A 23615-nucleotide genomic window follows, 5' to 3' on the forward strand; every position below is an offset into this window, starting at 1 on the left:
TTTCAGATGCTGGGATGGAGGAAGAGTGCTCTCAACAGGAAGCCTCATGTGGGAGCACCAGGGCCCCGTGTGCAGCACGTCAGTGATTTTGCCCTGCTCCTGGTAATGGATGAATTTCCAAGTCCCTCCTCTGGCCGCGGGAAAGGGACCGGATGTGCTGGTGGGAAGGACCTGCATCATTCCATAGAGTGGAGCTGAGGACGCAGAGGGAGGTTTTAGGTGTGTCTTATGGCTGACACCCATCTGGCCTTGAATCCTACAGGAAACCAGCAAGCCACACCTGTATTTTCTGTGTGAGAGCACTTTTGGGTGGAAGACCCAGACATCTTAAATGTTTGCTTCAACTTCTTAAAGCCCTGAAACATCCCAACATCACCCATTCCCCTACACACGCATGAAGCAGTGGGCTGGCTGTTCCCCACACGTAACCGTGAGGAGACTGGGGCCAAGCCACCTACTGAGCAGTTTGTTTCGTGTTGCACAGTTCATACAAGCTGAGTCAGCACTTGGAGGAGCGTCTTTCATTCCCAGCCCTGTGATGCTTTCAGTCGTTCATTTACATTAAGTCTACAATGGTAACATCTGGGCTGGGGATTGCCACGCAGGCAGGATCCACGCACAGACACAATCATGAAACAAAAGGAAAACAAAAATGTTTTAGAGTGGAGTGTGCCATTTCTTTGGAGTGGGTAGACCCTTCGTGGATTCTAAACCTGCACATATTCTGCAGAGGCCCCTAGAAGTCTTTTCGATGAGAAAAGCCCAACAACCTAGGAAAGCACAATTTTACTTGATATTTTTATTCACTTAACAGAAACATTCACTTATCAGATATCACTGAAGTGCAATTTACAGAACTTAGAGGCAGGTTAACATATGTAAATTCATATGGTAAGATTTTGGATTTTTTTTTTTTTTTTTTACAAATATTACAAATGTACATCCATTGGTACAATATTGCCATTCAATCATGCTTTTTTATGTACAAACCTTCACTGAAGAATACTGTTCATTAAGTTTATTTTGCTTAAAAAATGCTGAAAATTAGCAGAAAGTTAACTGGGCACTGCTGGGAAAGTTGTTTTTTTGTTTTTTGTTTTTAACTGATGCATACACCGCAGAGTGATAGAAATCTAGTGCCTGTGTGAAAAGAGGCCCTAGAATCCAGGTCTTGTATCTTTATCTTCCGACTTTGACTTTGCAATACTGCGTTGGGAAGTAAGGTCTTTCTCCAGGGTTTGCTACTGTTTGCTGTTCCCTGCAGGAGTGGTATTATCTGGTCTAAATTTCTGGAGATGTGGCCATTAGGCCTCTTTTGGTGAAGGTCAGACCGAGTGGACATGCTCCAGGAGTCCAGGAAAGAACTCCTGTAAATCCCTCGGAACAAGAAGCCACATGGGGCTCCTCCCTAATCCTGAGCGTCTGGCTGGGTCACAGATCAGCAGAGTGGAGCTCAGGGGAAATGTGTGCCTGAGACTTGAGTCTCAGGGAGTCAGAGGTTTTTGGATAGGAAAGGACAGGCAATGACAAAGGGAACAGGAAGGGGAGGGGAGGAAAATATGAGAAAGAAAATCAGAGAGGCAGCGTTGGTGAGAGAAACAGCAGACAGTGGTGAGGATGATCACATCTCTGACCGGTTTCCCAGAACCGTGAGGGGCTGCATTGCTCTGCAGCCTGCATTTCCGGTCTCCGTGCGTCTGCCTCCTCCTCATCCTTCATCCTTTATCTGATTCAGACTTTGTATGAGACGTTTGACAGAAGCCAACAGTAATCCCAGCGTCCCCAGAAACAGCAGTGGCCCAGGCTGCGATGGGTCAGGACCACGGACAGCGGCAAGCGTACCCTTGCTCTGCACTTTGTCCCGCCCCTCAGCCCTGTCCCCATGTCACCCCATGACTGTTTCATGACTGTGCCTGGAGAAACAAAATGTCAGCAAGACCTCAGAGGGGCCTTGTCCCAGCTAATTGCTGCCTGATGGTGTTACAGCCCTTCCTGAAACACAGCTCCTAATTTTTCACTCCACCCATGAACTCAAGAGCTCGGAGCTGGGAATGTGCAGGTTGTGGGCTCTCGGCCTCCTGGAAGGAATGACAGCTCTGTGGACTCTGCTCAGGAGGGCGGTGGGGAAACCAGCGCAGGTACGTCCGGTTTGCTGAGTCCATGGGACTTCTGCCAGGTGGTCATAGCCGTCTGTGCTAGGGCACAGAAAGACTGTCCCTAACTTCTCTTTGGTCTCTATGAGAAAGTGATGTTTATTGTCTTCTGGGCCAATTGGACAGATGATTTTGTTAGAATGGCTTCTTTAAAAGTGGGTGTAGAATTTCCCCTAAATTAAAAATGTCTAAGTTTTAAATGTCTCTTAAAAATTTTTAAACAAGATATATAGGTGCATCTTAAAATTTATAATCTAAAAATAGGATTTCATTAAAATACTCTAACTCTTCTATTCTGGGCATTGATATACCTGTATTTACTGTTTATGGCTCTCCAGATGTGGTAAACAGTAAACTAAAAGAAAAAACTTTAACTTTATTGATAAGAACAGCTTCCTATGAAAAGGAAATTACGTGGGAAAATGTAATGAACAATGTTTGCTTGAAAAGTAACACAACTGGATGTGTCTGGGGACCAAGACTCGGCACAAAGCCAGTGGTGGCTGGAGGGATAGATATACAGACTCAGAGAACCACAGGAATGAAAACAAACCATAGTCACAGACCTGCAAATCCTTTCCTTGGCAAAAACCAAAACCAAAGAAATCCTGAATCCAACAATGTGCTGTCACACGTAGTTGTGAAACGCTGATGGAGCTGAACAGGCAGAGGCATGTGACCGTGTGACCTCCTCCCGCCGAGTCCTGCAAAAGGCTTGCAGAGGATCAGATACTGACTTTTTGGCTAAGAACCAGGCAGGAAAGTTTCCACGGCTTATCTCCCCAACAGGAAAGCAACACCTGCTTTAGAGGCAGATAGGATGGTGCTGATTTGATTTGGAGTTTCGTATTAGGGCTAAGAAATATAAATACAGAACATTGGAAGGTTGAGAACAAAGGACTCGGAGCCACCAGGTGGTACAGGATGGTGATTCCCAGGCAAATTCAGATGGGCAGTGGGGGCAGTTGGGGTAACCTGGACTCCTGGGGAGACCCTGATTTTATGTCTGTCTGTCTTCCTTTTGTTTTGCTCATCACATTTTCAGGGTGACTAGAAGTGGCACCCACCTACTCCTGTTTTGTCCTCCTTATGGAAACCTCAGGTGGTCAGGTGTATGTAGGCTCCTCTCAAGATTCTCATTCATCAAATTTTCTAATTCATCAAATGCAGGGTAGACCTGACCTAACACAGTGTTGGCATGTCCTGTTGGACTTTGACACAGAGAACAAAGTCCTCAGGCTTCCCCTACTAGACTTTCTGTCTCTGAGCGGACAACTTGTCCCTCCAGCCACATCAGACGCTTTTGTGTGGGACCCTGAGCCTGGGCTCTCGGAGAGGGAGCCTTCCGGTTGGCTCAGCTCTCCTCCCTCGGCTGCCCCTTCTGTGCCCACAGCCTGTGAGCGTCTCCTCCTCCCCCCGCTCCTATCCATTTCCCCCTCACTGGACAGGCGCCTCTGTGGCAGAGAGCCAGGCTCTAGGAGAGTTCCTGCTCCACTGGAACCTCCTCCCTGGAGACCTTCTCTGTAGAGCCTGCTCTCTCCTTCCGAAGAGACCCTGCTGACCTAGCAGGCGAATCTGGATGTTGGTGCTAAGTGGGTATAGCGGCGTTCATGTGTGGCTTTCTCCAGAAGCAGACGTTCATATTTTAGTGACGTCTGGGTTGTTTTTGGAGAGCAAGCGCCATAGACAAAATGACTTGTGACTGAACAGGTGCAGTTCAGGAGTTGTGGGTGTGTTCGTTGTGGGGTGGAGAGTGCCATCGGGTCCCTGGAATCAGACCGTATAGGGAGGGGGGCCCTGTGCCCGATGGAAGGCAGGTCCATCCCCCACCTCCCCGTGGTGGTCAGCACTGCCGCCACTGCTCACTCCTCACAGTAGGAGGGAGCGTGATTCGGAGCAGGTCGTGTAAAGCGTAGGACGCCTCCCCAGGCGGCAGCTCGGAATGCTAGCAAGCCCAGGTTCTGGACATAGACTCCAGCCCGCTGCTTTCAAAGCCCACTCCGGGTATTGGCAGTGGAGGGTCGAAGTCACGAATCAGCTCTCAAGGTGTTTGGTTCTCTAAGCCGCATCCTAATGACATAGCAGATGATCAGAAACTAATATAAATGGGCAGTTTCATCATGGCTTTTTTTTTACCGAGTTAAGATTTTATTTCCATTTTTATAAAAGATTGTAACAATACAATCCTATTTGCAAAACATTTTCATATCTTTTGAAACTTTATCTTGAAGAAGTTGTCTACTCTAGTGCCGTTTTCCTTTCTAAAAGAGGGATAAATTTGTTGTCATATGAAATCCCAGAAAAAGCTTCTATTTCCATACTAATGCCTCTACTTATCTTGTAACAAATATCTACAATTCAATTTGTTTCATTTTTGCCTCATCCGTATGATATCCGTAATTTGTACCTGAATATAGACAACCTGACGTTACGCTCGCGCTTCCTGGGTTAAGTGGGAGCCTGTGTTCTTAGGATGTACCCCCAGGGGGTCAGCACCTGGGATTTTACCTGGGATACCAGAGCTGGCTACTGCTAAGCTTTGCTAATTAGCACAATGAATGCAGATATGGCGCTTGTAATTGGAGAAACTAGAGACCTATTAACTAGCATGAAGGGTGTTAGAAATGAGTTCTCAAATGATCCCAGTAGAAGTTAGAGGTGTATGGACTGACTGCAGGTACATTAGAGGGGCACCAGGGCTGTGGTCCTGCCCCTCAGTCTTAGGATGGTGCCCTGGGCCTGCATCCAGCTGGGCACAGGAGGGTTGCGTCGTCTGATGCCCGCTCTGGAGGGTATAGAATCCTGCCTCCTGCATTTGTGTAGCTGCTTTAAGTGAATTTTTCTGTCATGAAAGATGTTGCTGTGGAACCTAAAGGAACAGAGAGTTGGTGGGTGCTCAAGCCCAGAGTCTGGATTGTTTGGGATGTTTTATGGGCTTGCTTTTTACGAACAACTTAGTTCCTAGGTCAGAGTTGGTCTAGGATGGGGTTCTCACATTACCTGGTGGGAGGTTATGGAGGGCTATCTACTCTTATACAGCTGAAGCTTCATTATCAGCCAGACACACTGGACAAAGCGGGCACAGGACAGAGCCTGCGACACTCGGTTCCTGGGAGACCAGGGTAGTTTTGTCGTGTCCGGTTCCTGCGCTCTGCAGCAGTGGTCTCATTTCTCTGGTCCTGTTGTAGGGGTTCTTTAAGATTGTGCATGCCCAGTGCTTTTCGAAGGGGACGGAGTAAAACACTAAATAAATCATGAAAATGAGAGGGCTTTCTTACTGGATTCTTTGGGGAGGAGCCCATGGCTTTTCGCATTGCTTGTGGCTTTTCTGGAAGTATCTGTAACCTTGTGCTAGTGAGAACCAAGTGCACTGCTCGAGAGGCGCGTCAGGGAAGGGAGACGCAGGGAACGGTGCCTGAGGTTTATTTCTAACTGGCGATGCCTCCGTACCAGCTCTCAGGGCTGCAGCTCAGACCCTCCCGCCTGCATAGTCACGCTCCCTCTGGCACACTAAGAAGAGAGAACCGCTGCACTGGTTCCCATAGGCGTGGTGGGTGTGCGTGGCCCCCGCAACCTGGGAGTAGCCATCTGCAAGCAGCACGTTCCTAGTTCAAGTCTAGTTGCTCGTCCGAACGTCGCACACGCGTGTGTTCTGGAACACCAAAGGAAAATGAATGCACGGACCCGACCAGCACAGTCCTGTTGCTCCTCACGCCTACCCGGCCTCCTCAGGCATCTCACTCTGTCCGACAGCCTGGGGCAGCAGCTCATAGAGTGAGTAGGAACTGGTCCTGCTCAGGTGGCTTCCTCACCCAGGTGCCCAGGCCTGCCTTTTGAAACACTTTGAACAGCTGTTGCTTAACTGACTGGTAGGTGCGCGCCCCAAGCTTGGCCTCACAGTACATGGACGGCGTGTCTCCGTGGCTTGGTATCCGTGTGCTCAGCTGTGGGACAGGAGTGAGAGAGGACAGTGAGCCAGGAGCAGAGGCGCCCCCCCCACCCAGGCGAACCGATCAGCCACAGGAGTGTTACAAGCAAACATTAGCTCCTGGCTCCGGCTCCTGATTTTCCTCTAAAACAGAAAAGCAACATGAGACAGAGCAATAGTGGACTTGAAATTTGCTAAGAGGGTTGATCTTGGATTAAGTCTTTTCAGTGCATGCGTGTGTGCACACACACACACTCACCCACACTTACAAATAGTAACTGCGTGGAGGTGATAGATGTGTTAGCTCCATTGTGGCGGTCATTTCACGTATATCTGCTTCAAAATATCAGGTCGTACACCTTAAGAGGTGTGGGCCAAAGTAGGTTTACAGTTTGTATGAACAACAATACAATAATTAATAAATAATAATGCAAGAATAAACTGTGTTTTGCATACTCACAGCTGCAAACCTACTTTTGCCTCACCCTGTATGCAATTTCATGTAAATTATACCTCAAAATGCTGTCAAAAATAGAATACCCATTCTCCCTAAGTCAACCTATTGATAAAGTAAAATAGCACATAAAATTTCGAAACAATATCTGTATTAGTTACAGTTAATTATTAATTCTAAAAATAACCATTAGAATTATCAGGCAATTCTATAATTCTATGAAAAACCCACTCGTGAGGGAAACTGCTTCACCAGAAGTGTGAATGATTAAGGAATAAAATGAACATGTAACTTGCCTGCTATTACATTAACAAGCACTGCAGGTGTTTTTCTTTTTGGAGGAGGATTAGGGGCTTAGATTGGGGTGGGGGTGTGGGTGCCTGGGATGACTGTGGGAACTGAAGCAGCATGGTGGAGGCGGGACCCTGGAGGGCGCTGAGTTATAGTCTAACCGCAGGAGGACAGGGAAACTGGATGTTTTCTCTGTCCTGAGCTGTGCAGCCAACATAGGCAGGGACCCAGCAGGGCCTGACTGCCCCACACAGTGGGGAGGTTGGGGTGTGGAAGAGAAGGTGAGAGGTGGGAAGTCTTCCAATCCCTCTGCAGGCTTCCTGGGAGTAGGGAGCAGCCCCCGCCCCCCACTTGTGGCCATCATCACCTAGAGCCAGTGCAGAACAGGCCCCTTTGTATAGCAAGACAAAATGGATGGTGTGCTCTGACCTTCCAGAGATTCCACCCAGACCCAACAGTGGGCGGGCGGGAAGTGTGCCAAGTGCCCAGGACAGGCAGGAAAGGAGGCCAGGCTGCAAGCCAGAGCAGACCGGGTTCCCGCCCGCCCGCGGCGTCCTTGGGTCACTACCTGCCAGGCTACCAGCCGAGACCTGCAGTTCCCGGTGCCCTCTGAGAGCACACAGTGTTCACTGTGAGCACCAGCAGGTCTGTCCTATTCTTCTCTTGGCTGGTAAGTCAACACAACACTCATCTTTCCTGGATAGGAGAGTGGGAAAACCAGCACAATGGTTTTAATTTATTTCTTTGTTTTTCTGTTTTCTTTTTTCCCTTACAATCTGTTATGCTTTGGAAACACATGGAAATGCACACAATTTAGGGCCCAGACATGTTGTCATCACCCTATTTACAGGGGAGAGCAAGCTCAGAACTGGTGTGGTAGACATGCACAGCTCTGGGCTTGGAGAGGAGAGACAAGCACTCTCTGACCCTCTACCTGTGCAATCGGGAAACCACCTACCCCTCTGACGGTCAGTGTCCCGATACCTAAACTGGGAATAACATCCACCTGAAAAGCCTTCTGTGGACGTGCCTGTGGTGCCCTGTGCTGGCCACACCAGGTGTCAGAGTCGGTCCTTTTCCCTCCTGACTCCTGGAGCCACCCGTCTGGCCCAGCTTGGGGAGTTGGGGGAAAGAATACAGTGTCATGTGTTCCCTGGCTGCCGACCCAATGGCACTCTTGGGGCCCCCAGCCCGAGTCCAGGTTGAAGCCCTAGGCCGACTGTGCCCGGCTTCCCCGACGAGGGTCACCTACCTTTCCGTACAGCCTGGCCCACCGCGCGGAGAGCACGTGCTTGCAGAGCCGGGACGAGCCGCCGCAGCTCCGCTTCCCGGTGGTGGCGTCCAGAACCTCCACGTCCGGGTTGCCCAGGACCCAGTTCACACTGAAGTGGGAAGACTTTCCGGGCTGCCGCGCCTCGGCGCTGCTCACGCCTGTTGGAGAGGGGAGGGGGCCCGCGTCAGCTCCGGCTGCGGCTGCCTCCGACCCTGGCGGCTGCCTCCGGCCCCGGCTGCCTCGGCCCCGGGCAGCGGGAGCTGTGTGCGCCTGCGCAGGCCGCCCGTTCTCACGGCCCCACTTCCCTTCAGCCTGCGCTAATGGAGGCCTTGCAGCCACGGTCATTGCTGGAGCTCATTTTTTACTTTTTAATTTTAAGAGATTATTATTGTAAGGTAGTCCAGTAACGAAGACGCTCTGCCCATGTCCCCTTCCTATAAAGATGTGTTGACGGATTAATGAGCGATGGAGCCAGGTGGAGGCTGCCTGGGTACGAGTGTTCACCGGGCACCTGATGCACGCCCCACTCTGCTCAGTACCAGTCGGGCCCTGAGGTTCCGAGTTGGGTCAGGAGATAGAGACGCTAATGAAGACAAGACGCCCTAAGAGTGCAGCCTAAGTCATCAGTGGCATGACCCAGCGACAGCACCAGGACAGCACCAGCTATGGCATTTGCAAGACCCAGTGCAGATGAAAAAGCGGCCTGCATTTGATACTTGTGAGAATTTCAGGACAAGAGGGCATAAAAGCAACTGCAGTCCTTCTAAGCATGGCCCCTGTGCATCGTCAGCGTGGGTCCCCTGCCCTGAGGCTGGTCCTGTCCGGAGAGCCTCCAGAATCGGCAGGAAGTCCTTCTTTACACTGATTTCTACTTGGGGTGACATGTTCCTTTTAGTGGCCACACTTGATAGCATCTAACCTTGTTCGGCCTCCATCCTGTCCACGCCCACAGGCTCCTCATGGCCATTCAGAGACACTGGTGGTGAGATGCCTGGGCCGATGTGAGCCCTGGTGGCACCTCGCCAGCCTTTCCCAGCAACTCCCTGAGGATTCTACAAACACGCTCGATTCTGGCCCTGCTCGGCCCGCCCAGCGGTCCTCTTCCCGATGGGTCATGTGTAAGACTGGTGCCCGAGGGACAGAGCTGGCTGCTTCGGCGCATTGCACTATGCCGCCACGTGACTGCTCAGGGGTCAGTGCCAGCATGGTGGGGGAGTCTGGGTGGCCCCCGGGGCCTGCAGCAGGCACCCCGGGGAAGGGACCCTGTGCCCAGGGACAGCCAGCACATGCGCAGTGCTTTCTGTGCAGCTCCAAACCGCAAAACTATGGACCCCAGGGCCCTCCCACTGCCCCCACTGTCCAGGGGCCTCTTGGGCAGAGCAACGTGCACCCTCTTCTCAGGAACCACCCAAGTTTGCTGTCTGCACCTGCACAGCCTGGCTCCAGACCAAAACCATCCAGTGACCTTCTCCTGGTCACAGATGAGCAGTGCTGGGCATCCAGGCTAATTCCATCCATGTCAGCTTCTTTCTTTCCCTTGAAGTGATTCCCCGTGGCAGCCACTCATGCCGAGAGCTGGGAAGGGGGACAATCTGGCATGTTGGCAGCAGAGCCCATCCTACTGGGCAGCAGGAGGCAGCGGCTGAGGTCAGGGGTGACCAGCTACAGAGAGAGGTCAGCACTGCTCCAGAGAGGTACACATACAGCCAGGCACAGCCACCCCAGGACCTGTACTGCCCTCCCCCGCCCTCCTCCTCCCCTCCCACTTCCCACCCTCCTCTTCCTTTGATCTTCTGGTCTCCACAGAAGTCTTCGCGACCAGAGTGGGGAGCCGTGGTGCTGTAGGAATCCAGAAACCTAGTTCCAGTGCCGACTCTGCTCCTAATTTCCTCTGGGCCTTCACCATTCTTTTCCTTACTGTGCCTTCAGACAGCGACAACTTCTGGTTGAAGGTCAAACAGGCCACATAGTAGAACTTGTGACAGTGTCCAGTGCTGTGGTTTTTGTTATTTTCATTTGAAGGGATGAAGGTTAACTTTGGTTTGTTTAATGATCTCCACCTCATAGATAAAAAAATGTTCCCAGTTAGCCCTGGCTGGTTTGGCTCAGCAGTTAGAGCATTGGCCTGCGGACCAATGAATTGCGTGTTCAATTCTGGTCAAAGGCATGTACCTTGGTTGTGGTTTGTCCCTGGCCCCAGTAGGGGTCGTGCGGGAGGCAACCAGTCGATGTGTCCCTCTCACGCTGATGTTTCTCTGTCTCTCTCTTTCTCCTTCCCTCCCACTCTCTGAAGATAAATAGAAAAATAACCTCGGGTGAGGATTAAAAAATGAGTTCCTGGTTAGACTACAGGGACTTCCCCAGTTTTGTTACAGCTGGGGAGACCTGCTCACCAAAATGGGCTCAGGGAGTGGAGTGACTATCCCACAAATAAGGGCCAGAGGTCCTTTCAGCATGTTTTGTTTCATTTGCTGGTTCTTCAGTGGGTTCCTCTGTTAGAGATGTTATTGTCTGTCTTACACTTTGAACTTCTAGTTTAAGGATGACCTCTCCTCTCTGTCTTTTGCTTACAAGGACAAATTTCTGAAGCAACCTGACTTCCTCCCTCCCTGCTTCCCACCCTCTTCCTTTCTTCCTCAACCCTGTACTGACAGCACCTTGAATGTTTACTAAATATTCATGCCAGTGCTACAGTGTCTGATGTCCCTGTCACTAGTGACTCTCGCTGACTACACCCAACGAGATCCATTCAGCTGTGCCAGACTCAGCTGACTCTAACACGCAAATGTGCCGATACACTAGGAAACAATTCTCTCAGAATGTTCACGTCAGTGTAGATGATACATTCCCTTCCGTAGGGAAACCCGAGTGGCTAGACCCCCATGCAGCCAGGAGGCAGTCTCTCCATCACGGGACAACTGGAGACTTCACTCCCCAGCATCGACCAAGCTGTCTCTTTCCCCAAGAGCAACGAAGCTGACCTCTCTCTTTCTCGGTCTCTCTCCCTTTCCCTCTCTCTCTCTCTAACTTTGTCTCTCTCCCCATCTCCCTTAGCCTCTCTCCTATAAGGACACTTGTGAAGGTAGGTAGGACCCAGTGACATAACCCAGGATAATCTCATCTCAAAGTCCTTAACTGCGTCCTATCTGCAAAGACCTTTTTTCCCAATAAGGCAGTCTACAGGTGGGGTGGCCATGATCCTGCCCGTGACCAGCACTAATTGTGGATTTTGGTCTGTGAACCAAGTGAGAACACTTTCTGGGGAATGAGTGCCCTGGCCCTTTGGCCCCAGTTCTGGCAGGAGAACTGGATTGGAGGTGCGAAGGGTCTCAGCTGCTCCCAGCCACGTCTGATTTCCCTGTTCTCTGAGCCTGTGACTGGTGGGAAGCTCAGAGCAGCTCCCTCTCGGGACGAATGGCTGGTGAGAATGGCGTGAGCCGGCATCCCCACTGGGCACATGTGGTCAGCCTCAGTCAGGACTTGGCTTTGGAAACTTGGTGAGGAAGTCCAAGAAAGAGTGAGAGAACAGAGGTGACCTGAAAGGGGGTGTAACCTGGCGAAGGACAGACTAGCAGTCTTTCCGTTAGTGATTTCTTAGCATCTTGGAAAGAATTACTACCTGCTGAACAGTCTCTGCGTCAGAGTGACCTCTCGCAGGGACAGTGCTGGTAAGCATCTGTGGAACCGGATACAGGCTCGGAGATAGCTGAACTCAATTTGTTCTTACGCACACGCGTTATCCAACATTTGTGAACCGGAGAGAGAAATATTTCATGTTAAAGTACATCTGTATGAGAATAAGCAAGTCTCCACCAGCCTTCGACACAAATTCCCGCCCAGTGGACTAATTCATGAAGGCGGTCGGCGCACAGGACTGTGTCACTAGGATGGCTGTGGAAACAGACATGTCCAGATAGCACTTCCATGGCTTACTAGCAGCGTGGCCTCTGATAGTTCATTAACCCACTGACTACCGTGGTTACCGCCATCCCACCACAACTTCACCTTCCACTGCTGTCACCATGACCTCTCCCGCCCCCACCACTATTTAAGAGCAGTGAGCGTGAACCGGCGATTCAGCCATGGAAATGAATCTCATTGCTCATGCGGCTATCAGAAGGTGCCTTACCTTGAGAAAACCCTACATGCCATTTAAAGGCAATGTGTAAGAGAGGCATGACTGGATTTCTTTAAATAGCTACTGGATCTACTATATTTAAAATGTAATTCACTTTCCCCAAATTAAATTTACACAGGACATGCAGGGAATGGTTTTTACGCGAAGCAAGGCCAGTCTGTATTACGGGCGGCACTGTGTGCAATCTGTGAACCGAGTGAAGCAGCCTCTGGGCGTGCACAGAATCACAGGGGCAGGACAGACGGGGCCCCCTGAGTTATATATATGGCCAGATGCCTGTGGGATCTCATGGGCACACACGCACACACACACATTGCACATGCATGCACACAGATACGCACTGGCACTCACATCATACACACACACCACACACACACATGCATGCAAACACCACACACATACATGCACACATATACACATACGAGCACATGCCCATACAAACACTCCATTCACACCCATGCATACACACCACATGTGTGTAGGCATACACCACATATGTGCATGCACACACATATTCATACAAGCACATGCACACAGAAGCACACCACTCACCCCCATCACACACATGCACACACACAAACACACCTATCACACAATGCACACATGCATGTGCACACATGTCACACACAGGTACAAACACATATACACATGCACATAACAACCACCCCTCACTCTACACATACCTACTTCTGATGGAAGTAAGCTAGTAACACTTCAATGTGGCCTTACAGATTAACATAACTAACTACTAAGACGATTAATGTCATGTTATACTTTTTCTTTAGCGTGCACACCATTACAATGGATAGTGATTTTGTAGCTACTATCTTGTCTCAATAGAGCACATTCTGGGGAAAGTATGCGGGATGCAGTGGATTCTGAAGATGGTGCGTGAGGAGAACGGAGGGTGCACGTGAGATTTTCCTGCCGAGATATTGGTGACAGGTCCTCTGGGTTCCTGCCAGCCACAGGGGAGCACATTACAGGTTTCCCCTCATCTACCAGGCTGGGGAGCCAGTGCAGGGGCACGAGCCGTGTCAGCTGCTGGCCACTCCGCTACTGGTGTTTGTGAGGAGGGTGTGGAGAGAGCGGCAGCAATGCCGCCCACGTGGGAGGCTGGGGTATCTGCTCTAATAAGAGTTTCCACACTGATTTTCCGGGTCTTCTTTCCAAGAGTCAATAGGATCGTGACCTCCTTTGTGATCATAAATGACAGTAGTTTGTATTCCTCATAGTGTAAGGTGCACAGGCTCACAAGACACTCTAAAAATGTGACATTTCCTCCTCGGCAGACAAAATTTGAATATACTATTTTATAACCTGATAATGACATGGTTCTTGGTTCCCGTAATGATCGTCATTATTTCAAAAGATATGGATAAAGGGACTTTGGCAGAATATGATCAATTTTGTTTCAAATTATATATTTTTCACTACTATAGTATCCAAAATGTAGTAATCAGCCAAGTTGTATAAAGTTTTATAGAAATGTGGATTCATCTCTCTCTACTCTGCATTATCCACTTGGGCTCATTTCCCTTAAATAACACAGTTAGTGTCTCCTTCAGCCAGAGTCTGCTGGAGTTGAATCAACCCTGTTTCTGTCTGTCTGGACTCTTCTCACCTTCATTTTTTTTTTTTTTATCCTCACCCGAGGATATTTTTCCATTTTTTGTACAGATAGAGTGGGAGGAAGAGAGAGGAAGGGAGAGAGAGAGAGAAACATCGACGTGAAGGGACACATCGAGTGGCTGCCACCCGCACGACCAACCAGGGCCGGGGACAAACTGCAACCGAAGTACGTGCCCTTAGCGGGAACCGAACCCGGGTCTCTCCGGACCGCAAGCCGACACTCTAACCGCTGAGCCAAACTGGCTAGGGCTCACCTTCATTTTTAAGGGATTCTTTTACTGGGTCTAGATTTTTAGGTTGAGATTAATTTTCTTTCGGCTTTTTAAAGATATCATCTCCTTGGTTTTTGTCTTCGAAGCATCAGCTCTCAGTCTGATTTAGCTCCTTTGAAGTTGATCTGTCTTATTTTCTGTCTGCTTTTTAGATTTTCTTTTTGTCTTTTTTAAAAGTAATTTTAATGCTGAGGGGAGGATTTAAAAAAATTCTTCTTGGGGTTTAATGTGGGTCTTAGATCTGTAGTTTGATGCTTTCGGTCTGTCCTGGAACGTTCTTAGTGGTTATCATCTCTTTTTGTTTTGTTTTTTTTATTATCCTCACCCGAGGACACTTTTCCATTTTTTTGTTCAGATAGAGTGGGAGGGAGAGAGAGAGAGAGAAAGAGAGAGAAACATCGATGTGAAAGGGACACATCAAGTGGCTGCCACCCACACGATCCAACCAGGGCCAGGGACAAACCGCAACCGAGGTACATGCCCTTAGCGGCAACCGAACCTGGGTCTCTCTGGACCGCAGGCCAATGCTCTATCTAACTGCTGAGCCAAACCGGCCAGGGCATCTCTTTAAATATCACTTCCACTCCATATTTTTCTCTCTTCTCCCAGAACTCTTGTTACATGTATATTAGACTTTCTCACTCTGTCTCTTATTTATTTATTTATTTTTCCTTTTTGTATCTTCCCTCTGGGATGGTTAATTTTATATTTCAACTTGGCTGGACTAAGGTGCCTAGATCCTTGGTCAAACACCAGCTAGACATTGCTGTGGTGGTATTTTCAGCTGGGGCTGACACAGAAATCAGTAGGCTTTGAGTAAAGCAGAGCACCCTCCATTATTCAGGTGGGCCTCATCTAAGCAGTCGATGGACCTAGGAGCCAAGACTGAGGTCCCTTGAAGAGGAAGGAATTCTGCCTACAGACTACCTTTGCATGGACAGAAACATCAACTCCAGCTGGAACTTTCAGCCTCACAGCTTGCCCTGCAGATTTCAGCCGTCCCAGCCCCCACAATCACCTGAGCCAATTCCTTAGACTAGATCTCTTTTCCCGCAGTGAAATGAGCATCTCCCATGGGTTCTGTTCTCTGGAGAACCCTGACAGTACATCCTCTCTGTCTCGGTGTTGCATTTTCCGCATCTTCTTCAGAATGAGGTTCTCATTTCCTCCTCAGCTGTGCTTAATCTGCAATCAAACCTACCCTCTCTTACACACATTGTTCTATTTTCTTTATTTCTGCAATTCCCATTTGGTTCTTTTCTTTTTCTTTTTTTGCTTCCATCTCTCCTCCTACATTTTCCATATTGTTTATTAAACCTCTTTTACCCTGTTGAGCAGGGTTATATGAAAGTCTGTGTCCATGAACCCTGATCTCTGGAGCTGTGGCTGCTTCCATCATCTGTTGTCTGCTGGTCTTTGTTAAAGTGGTCTTGTCTCCTCCCATGCCTACTTGTTTTTGTTGCATTTGCAAATTTTCCGTGGGCTTATTTTGCTCCAACTCTTAGTAGGATCATCTTAATCTAAATTCAAGAATAGAGATGATTTTAAGCTGCTCTATGAGCCCCGAAAGGGTCTGCTCAGGTAGGGTTCAGCCTGACTGACCTATTCCACTAAGTGCAGCTGCCACCCCACCTGTTTCCTGAACCTCCTCTTCCAGTCCTGCCCTGCACCCCCTTCTCTTTTTGTACCTCCCCACACGTCCCTTCTCTGGTCTCCAGGACTTTGCTCAGATGTCACCCTCTCAGATCTACTCTGATTAGAGTGAGAGTCATTTCTTCATCTCCTCCTTGCATTATTTTTCTATAAAGCATTTATATTTTGTTTGTTGTCCTCACTGGAATGTAATCACCCAGGGAGTATTGATTTTTGACCATCTTATTCGCTGCTCTATTCCCAGTGCAGAATTGTCGCTGGCACATCACCAAGATCAATACGTATTTGTTGAATGATTAAATGAGTGCCTGGCTTATGTTGACCAACCTCTTAATCTTTGGATAAATGAAATGTATTGACAATGGAAGAATTTTCCTTAAATGGTAGAATTCTCAGGGACAATGTAATGATGTTTGACGTTCAGTTCTTTTGTGAAACAATTCCTTGAAATCATAGTGAAAATTAAATGAAACTTAGCTAATATACAAATATTTTAAAAAGAATTCCTCAGCCCTGACCGGTTTGGCTCAGCAGTTGGACCCTAGGCCTGCGGACCAGAGAGTCCTGGATTCGGTTTCTGTACAAAAAGAAAAAGAAAAAAAGAAAAAATTTCCCCAGAAAACTAAAACAAGGGTTTTCTATCATTTTAATTTTTCATAAGCTATGGGCTAATTTGCTTAGGGAGATAAGTGATGATTTATTTGAATGTCTTATTAAATAGTTCTTTGTTGAGCCCTGGCCAGTTTGGTTCAGCGGTTAGAGCGTCGGCCTGCAGTCCAGAGAGACCCGGGTTCGGTTCCCGCTAAGGGCACGTACCTTGGTTGTAGTTTGTCCCTGGCTCTGGTTGGTCGTGTGGGTGGCAGCCACTTCACGTGTCCCTTTCACGTCGATGTTTCTCTCTCTCTCTCCCTCCCACTCTATCTGAACAAAAAATGGAAAAGTGTCCTCGGGTGAGGGGAAAAAAAAAGTTCTTTGTTGAATCTAAGTTTCTGATTTTCATGCAAAGATATTAGGATTGTTTTATATTTTTCTATCAAGATATATGATAGTCTCCTCTCCCCGAATTCCTTCAAGGGGACAGAGGATACATTTCTACCTCTGGTGACTGTAGGACAAAGGAACCTGTCAGATATTTTTTTGAAGCTCTTATGAAAAATTTATGAAAAATGTGTAGGCTATTCCATAATATTTCTGTGCTTGTCTTAATATGATAATATTGCAAATTACTTTCTATTTGCATAAAAGAAAATGTTTGCTTCTACCCACTGGGTTATTTCGCAAGATACCATTAATGATCATCACTATCAGACATTACTCCTGAATTACAGAGGCTGGAGAGCCCGTGTCGGATTCCGCAGCTTCGTGTGACAATATTTTGGAAAGTCAAACTCACATCGAAATGTGGATGTCAGGGGCAGCAGGTCTCCAGCACACCTACTGCCGCTCCCTAGGGAGGCGCCTGGAACCAGCAGGGAGGTGGTCGTGTGCAGTGGAGAGGTTCCGGTCGGCAGACGTTTCCATAAGCACCACACTTCTCTCTAACAAATTCCTTCCTTCTGAAACATGAAATCTGAAAAGTCTTCGGACACACTGGCTCGTCATTTTTACTATTAGGGGAATGTGTGCCTTGAAGGAGATGACGGAGGTTCTCTAGTTATCACCGACCCTGTTAATCTTGTCACATGAATGTGACCACGGGTCTTGACTCATAGCTCTAACATTCAATTCCTTTGGCCCATCTCGCAGATTTCATTTTTGTTGCCAAAACCTTGCCCTGGGCTGTAGGACTAGTCACACGCTGAATCTTCAGTGTGGACTGAAAATGTTCAGTGTTGAAAATCACATCTGTTAAGTATGACATGGACATGAGCAAAGACGTCATCTATCCTGTCCAGTTCTCCCCTTCTGTTGCGATTTTTTTTTTTTTTTTTTCCTGATGAAGAAAAATAAAAACTGAGCCTTGAAGTCGAAGGCTCAGGTGGCCCAGCCCTCAGTTTGGTAGGTCCAGACCCAAAGTCGGTTTCCATTCATTACATTTTTCTACAGAGATGAGTCTTCAAAGCACAGATTTTTGTTGTCATTCTCCCCATTTCCGCATCTTTTGGAATACACGGAGACGGACCAAAGGCCAGCCTTCAGCGTGGCTCTCCCCAAACACGCCGCTCTCGCTGAAGGATCCGGGGTGCACAGCAGCCGTGATGGGGGCTGGCGTTCCTCAGGTTTTGCCCATAGGTTGTGGCTGGTCTATGCAGGATGGGGTGGAAGTAGGCTTACTGTTGTGAGGACGCAAAATACAGAGTTTATCCTTGTATTATTATTTGTTAATTATTGTGTTATTGCCATTCGAACAACTGTAAACCTACTTTTGCCTCACCCGGTATATTGTTGGGGTGAGTGGAGAGGTCTCATTTCCTGAATACTTGCTTAGTGTAAAGTGCTTTTAATGAATTATTTCTTTTGGTTCTCACTACCACCCTCATGGGGTACTATTATTGCCCTGATTTTATAATTTAGAACAATTTTATAACCTTGGGAATAAATCTTAGGCCCAACTCAGCCACACACTAAAAACAGCTCTTCTGTCTTCCTGTTTTCTGTCTCAGATAATCTGGTCTGAGACGTAAACCAGTCGCTGCAGCCCGGCCAGCTCCTCTCTGTCTGCAGCACCCTCAGCGCACTGCCTGGTTTTGCAGAGGTGCAGGGGCCCTTCAGGGACTGCTCCTGCTCCAGCCTGGGTGCTGCCTCAGGGGTGCGGTGTCCTGCAGGCCCAGACGGGGCTTCCGCATGCCCCCGCCAGTGCCAGGAAGCTCCCACGGTCCTGCGTGCGGAAGGCCAGCAATCCCAGCGGAGGTGTTGCCTTCCCAAACTGCTCCTTCCTAGTGATCGGAGAACATGAGAACTTCCAAGGCCAGGTGACTCCTGATCCTCACAACTGGCCGTGCTGGGCGGCCTGGGGTGGCCATCCCCATCTTGTGGTGGGAGCAGGATGCCGAGGCTCTGATGACATGCGCAGTATGGGAAGCTGGGAGTAGGATGGGGAATTATGCTTCTGCCCAGAGCTCGCTGGCTGTCTCTGCTGCCTCTGAAATGTGCTTCCCAAGTGGGTGCTAGCATCTAGCCGAGTGGAGGACACAGGGGCCCCTGAGTCTAGCACCCCACCCAGGGCAGCCGGGCCCTGCACTATCCCCCGTCCTCCAGCCTTGCACCCACCTGGCCCTCCATTGGAAAGGCTTCTACTGACCGGTAGGTTGCTGTCCTGTTGGACATGCACGGACGAGTTTTCACTTCCACTGGGCACTGTGGGCACTGCAGCTCGAGTGACACCAGGATGCACCAATGTGGTGCGTGCGTCCCACGTACATTCTCCGAAACGCGGCCCCCCCTGCACTCAGTTTTGGATTGCTGCAATTTTGCTCACTACATCTTAAACATCCAGTGGCCCAAATGGATAAAATCTGCCCGATTTGGCCTCTTTGGGACCTGCCTGAGCCAGCCTGCTGGGTGTGTGTCTTTGAAGACGAGTTCTCTTACCACTGAGGAGGGGCCGGTTGTGCCTGTAAGAGGCGGGCAGCTGGCCGATGTCCTCGGTCCTGTGGCTCATCACCCGGCAGAGGTGGCCTGTGTGGTGCAGGCTGCCCACGATGATGCTGTGTAGGTACACGGGCTCGATGAAGTGGCAGAGGAGGGCGCCCTGCAGTCCCAGCACGTTCCACCTGGCGGGAGAGGATGGGGGTCAGTGCGTTTGCCCACCTGGGTGAGGACAGAGGGGGCAGCCTCAAAGGTTCCCCCCGACCCCAGGCAAACTCCAGCTGGGCCTGTTGTGCACGGTGCCTTTCTTCCCTCTGCTCTGCTCCCGAGGTGTCCCTGTCCCCGCCGTGCAGACTGATGGGAGCCATCCGCGCTGGCCTTGCACCGCTAATGATCTGAGCTTCCTGACTACTGCGGACAGGGGCTGACGGTGGCCCTGCATTTTAGTAAGCATGGCCTCCGCTTCTGGGAATGGATTGCTAGACAGGCTGGAAGCTACATATGCTCTCAGGGACTTGAAATTAGACTAAAAGAGATAAAAGACACTCTGTCCCCGAAGTGAATCTGCATTTTTCTTTATATGCACCGGGAAATAGCAGAAGTGTAGTTTATTTCAGTTTAGGGGTAATGCTCTTTTCTCTCCCTGTGTCCTCAGCAGTCAGTGTGACCTATGGTGTTGGAATTAAATGGCATTAATAAGTGACCTTGTTTTGCTCTGGATTTTAGACACCGGATCAGAGATGAAGGGCGAGTCCATTTTCTCTGAAATAAATAAGCACCGGCTGATTGTTTTTGCTTCTTCAAGCAAAGATGACAGGGGCATTTAAAGATTTTTTTCCCCCTCCCTAAATTTCTGCGGTGCAAGGTTACACCATTCTGTGGTTTCCACGCGAACGTGTTTAAAGCCCACTTGCCATCAGCAGTGAGCATTATGCAGCTAATTTCTTACATCGTTGTTCTTCTCATTAATTAACATTTCTCCACGTTAGAGCGGTTATGGTGGTGCCTCCGCGCTCACGTTTCTTTTCATGATTAATAAGGAGTCATTACGTTTTCCCTTTCCTGAAGCAGTCAATTAACACAGAACCCTTTCCATTAATTACTGAGTGTTCCAACCAGCAGGCCCTACCTGGAGAGCAGTCTGCTCCGAGAACCTGCGACACCCTTGGCTTTAAAAAGTTCTCTTTAAATTTTATCCCAGAAACACGAGCCGTTTAGCCGGCGACATTAATCTGCCTCGGAAGCATTGTGGCGAATGAGGGGCATCTTTCAATCTCATGCAAGAAAAGGCAGCCATCTGGCCGGCGAGGACGGCGCCTCCCGCTCTCCCCGCGCACGCAGGTCGTTAAAGCAATGTGTTCATCTACATAAAACTCAAATGGAATATAAAAGGTAATATTTATATACAAACAATTTAGTCCTACAATTTAAACAGTCGTTGGTTTTATGAAACATTTACTTTATCAGATTTGCATAGCTTCACTTAAACAAAATAAGGGTGGTCATTTCTGCAAGTCAGGCCCTTTCTCTCAGAAAGGAACGAAGGGGCTGGTCCTCCACGTGTTTGTAATTTTGCCAAAGAGTAAATGTCAGAAAGTTTTGGAGGAGCAGACATTTCTGAAAGTGACGCAGGAACGTATTACAGATATCGGGGTCCCCTTCCTTCGGCAATCCTGTTTCTGCACAGACCTATGTTTTCACCTGGACGGTACAATCTGGTATGGCGACCTGGGCTCAGGGAGGTGACTTCAGTGAAATCCCCACAAGGAGTTTGTGGTGCCCAAGCTGTTCTGGAAGGAACGACACCCATGTGTCCGAGTGGTGATTATGGGGTTTGGCTCCTTCCCTTAAATTGGAAACTGGAATTTCTGGGCAGTACTAGGACCGGCCAAAAAGTGAGGGAAAATTCAAGAGTCACCTTTTGGCATTTTGAATACCTCCCTTTCAGTTTTGAGGAGGCTGGGAAGGTATGTCCACAGAAAAAAGGACATGTTTAAAAGTAAGGCTGTTTCACTGTAAAAGTTCTTGGCATTCATTTTTTAATTTTGGCCCAAATATCGGCTTTCTTGTGTTTGCATGTGTCAACGAGAGCAGGTCTGCATCAGGAAGCCTACGCGTGGTGGATTTGCGGTTACAATGATATGTTACCATTTATGGGGAAGGATTCTGGGGTGCGGAGCTAAGTGGGTGTCTTATTATTTCTCAGCTAGTTAGTGAAGTTTTAACACTTCTTATCAATTAAAAGCAGGGAACTGGATGTTTCCCCCATTGGTAAGGAAGTACTTTCTTGAAATGAGCTATGTGTCGAACATGCAATTAGTATTCCCAGAAGAGATATCACTGAACTTAAGTAGGCCACTTTCGTACTGGCTTCGAACAGGACTTCTGAAACATATTTGAGAGGTTCTGATTCTACGGGATTGTCAGAAGACAAATAACTTCTATATCTGGTTTCCTGCTAATAACCTTTACAATAAAGAGAAAATCAGCCTTCTCCTTGCCTGGCTATAGGAATTTAAAGGCATTCAGCTAACACCATCAGTAAAACCAAATATCTTCTTGAATATAAACTGGAAATTTTCAGCATTCAGGATCGAATGAAAAAATACCTCTCCTATTGTTCAAATAGCCAATACTACTGCAATGTTGACAGAGAAAAAAAAAATTCCATGTCTAGTTTTCAATATAGATAATCCCTAAGTAAATATATTTTTTGTCTGTTTGTCAATCACTGAAATACCACAGAGAAGTCGGGAGAGATCTTGGGAAAAGGCTGCCTTGCTTTAACCAAGAGAAGCAGTCTCCTCGCTCTGTTCAAACCTTGCCTCCAAGGGTCAATGGAAACAATCTTGGGGGGTGGGGGGCGCCTCTGTAGACGGTCACCACCCATCTGTGGCTGGGACGTAGACAGAGAACGGTGGTTACTGGTGCATGTTTTGAGTGATTGCTCTTCTGACTAGTGCTTTTGCCACTTGACATGGCCCGGAAAGGAGACGCAACTCTCCAAAGTCTCAGTGAAGTCTGTGGTACCTCATTCAAGTACTATAAAAAAAAATATATATATATTTAACCTGGCATAAGAACAGACACAGAGAGCAATGGAACAGCATGAAAACCCCAGAAATGAACTCTAATCAATGTGGTTAAGGACCCCAGGTCCTGCAAGGACTCAGGCATTACCCCACAGCAGTGGTTTCCAATTTCGGTGCACGTTGGGCTCATCTGGGGGCCTTTGGCAATCTCCTGGTGCCAGGTTCCCCCAGACTCTGATGGGATTGGTCTGGGGTGCAGTGTGGGCCAGTGTTTTCTTGCTCCAAGGTGATTCTAACGGGACCCCAGGCTGAGAATGGCAGCAAAACACCCAGCACAGATTTCGGAGTCAAAAAATTAGGTGGAACTCAAGTCCCAACAGAAGTCAGTTGTGCTATCCTTGACCACTTCCTGCTCCTCTGAGTCTACAGCAGGAGCCCCGACTCTGGGGCGGGGCTGGCGGGTGATTCTGATGGGCTCTGTACTAGTCCTAGGGTCAAACGAGCAACATAACTTCTCCATTAAGTAGCAGCCTCCACCGGGTGCCGTCTCTCACTGCGAGGACTGTGGTCTAGGGGTTGACACTCTTCCCCTTAGATCCTCTCCCACCCCGTCTCACAACTTCTTCCCTCACTTCCTTGACCGAGACAGGTAAGAATGCCAGGTCAGAGGCATTTCTGCACAAATGGTCCTTTCCGCTTCCAGTCTCCCGATAGCTTTTCCTTGGCCTTTCTGAGCAAAAGAGAAGACCAGTAACCCTTTCGCCCGGTAATATCACTGCTAGGAAATTATCCCAGGAAATACTCTCAATAAAAGGCCAGTATTTATATAGCAGAGTCACGAGAGGATTGCTTTTGATTGCAAAGCAAACTAAACAAAACAAACAAAACTGGAAATAATCGAATTGCTTCTTAGTACAGAATGGTTAAGTAAGTTATGGTGCATTCATAGGAAGAATGTAGATATGCCTGCCCTCAGCCTGCCTGGTGCTGGAGGCATGAGTCACCATGTTCCCAGGTGCCCCTGCTCTGCCCACCTAGTCTCCTCGCTGCACCTTCTCTCGGCTGGACTGGTCTCTCCTCACTGCCAGCCCGCTGGGGCCTCTCTCCTCACTCCCCATGTAGGCCGTGAACCGGCTGAGTTAGGGTATTGCCCTGGGTGCACCACCCAGCCCTCACCCGGCGGTCACCTCCGGTATCACCTCCTCTTGGGTCCTAGCACTGTGCAGCGCAGGGTCCCCAGGCGTCCGCGAAGGGAACCCTG

At 48.8% G+C, this 23615-nt stretch overlaps 1 protein-coding gene across 1 annotated transcript in view; it reads right to left on the minus strand.

Annotated features, from left to right (window-relative positions):
* Window positions 1-5920: 5920 nt before the first annotated feature.
* ADARB2 (adenosine deaminase RNA specific B2 (inactive)) overlaps window positions 5921-23615 on the minus strand; it is a 163772-nt gene continuing 146077 nt past the window's right edge. The window contains exons 8-10 of the mRNA XM_036264430.1: window positions 19326-19507; window positions 8079-8257; window positions 5921-6097 (exon numbers count right to left, since the gene is read on the minus strand). Coding sequence (XP_036120323.1) covers window positions 5921-6097; window positions 8079-8257; window positions 19326-19507 — 538 coding nt within the window. The remainder of the gene's footprint in view (window positions 6098-8078; window positions 8258-19325; window positions 19508-23615) is intronic.

This window comes from Molossus molossus, unplaced genomic scaffold, assembly GCF_014108415.1.
Source record: "Molossus molossus isolate mMolMol1 unplaced genomic scaffold, mMolMol1.p scaffold_m16_p_1, whole genome shotgun sequence".
Taxonomy (NCBI): Eukaryota; Metazoa; Chordata; class Mammalia; order Chiroptera; family Molossidae; genus Molossus; species Molossus molossus.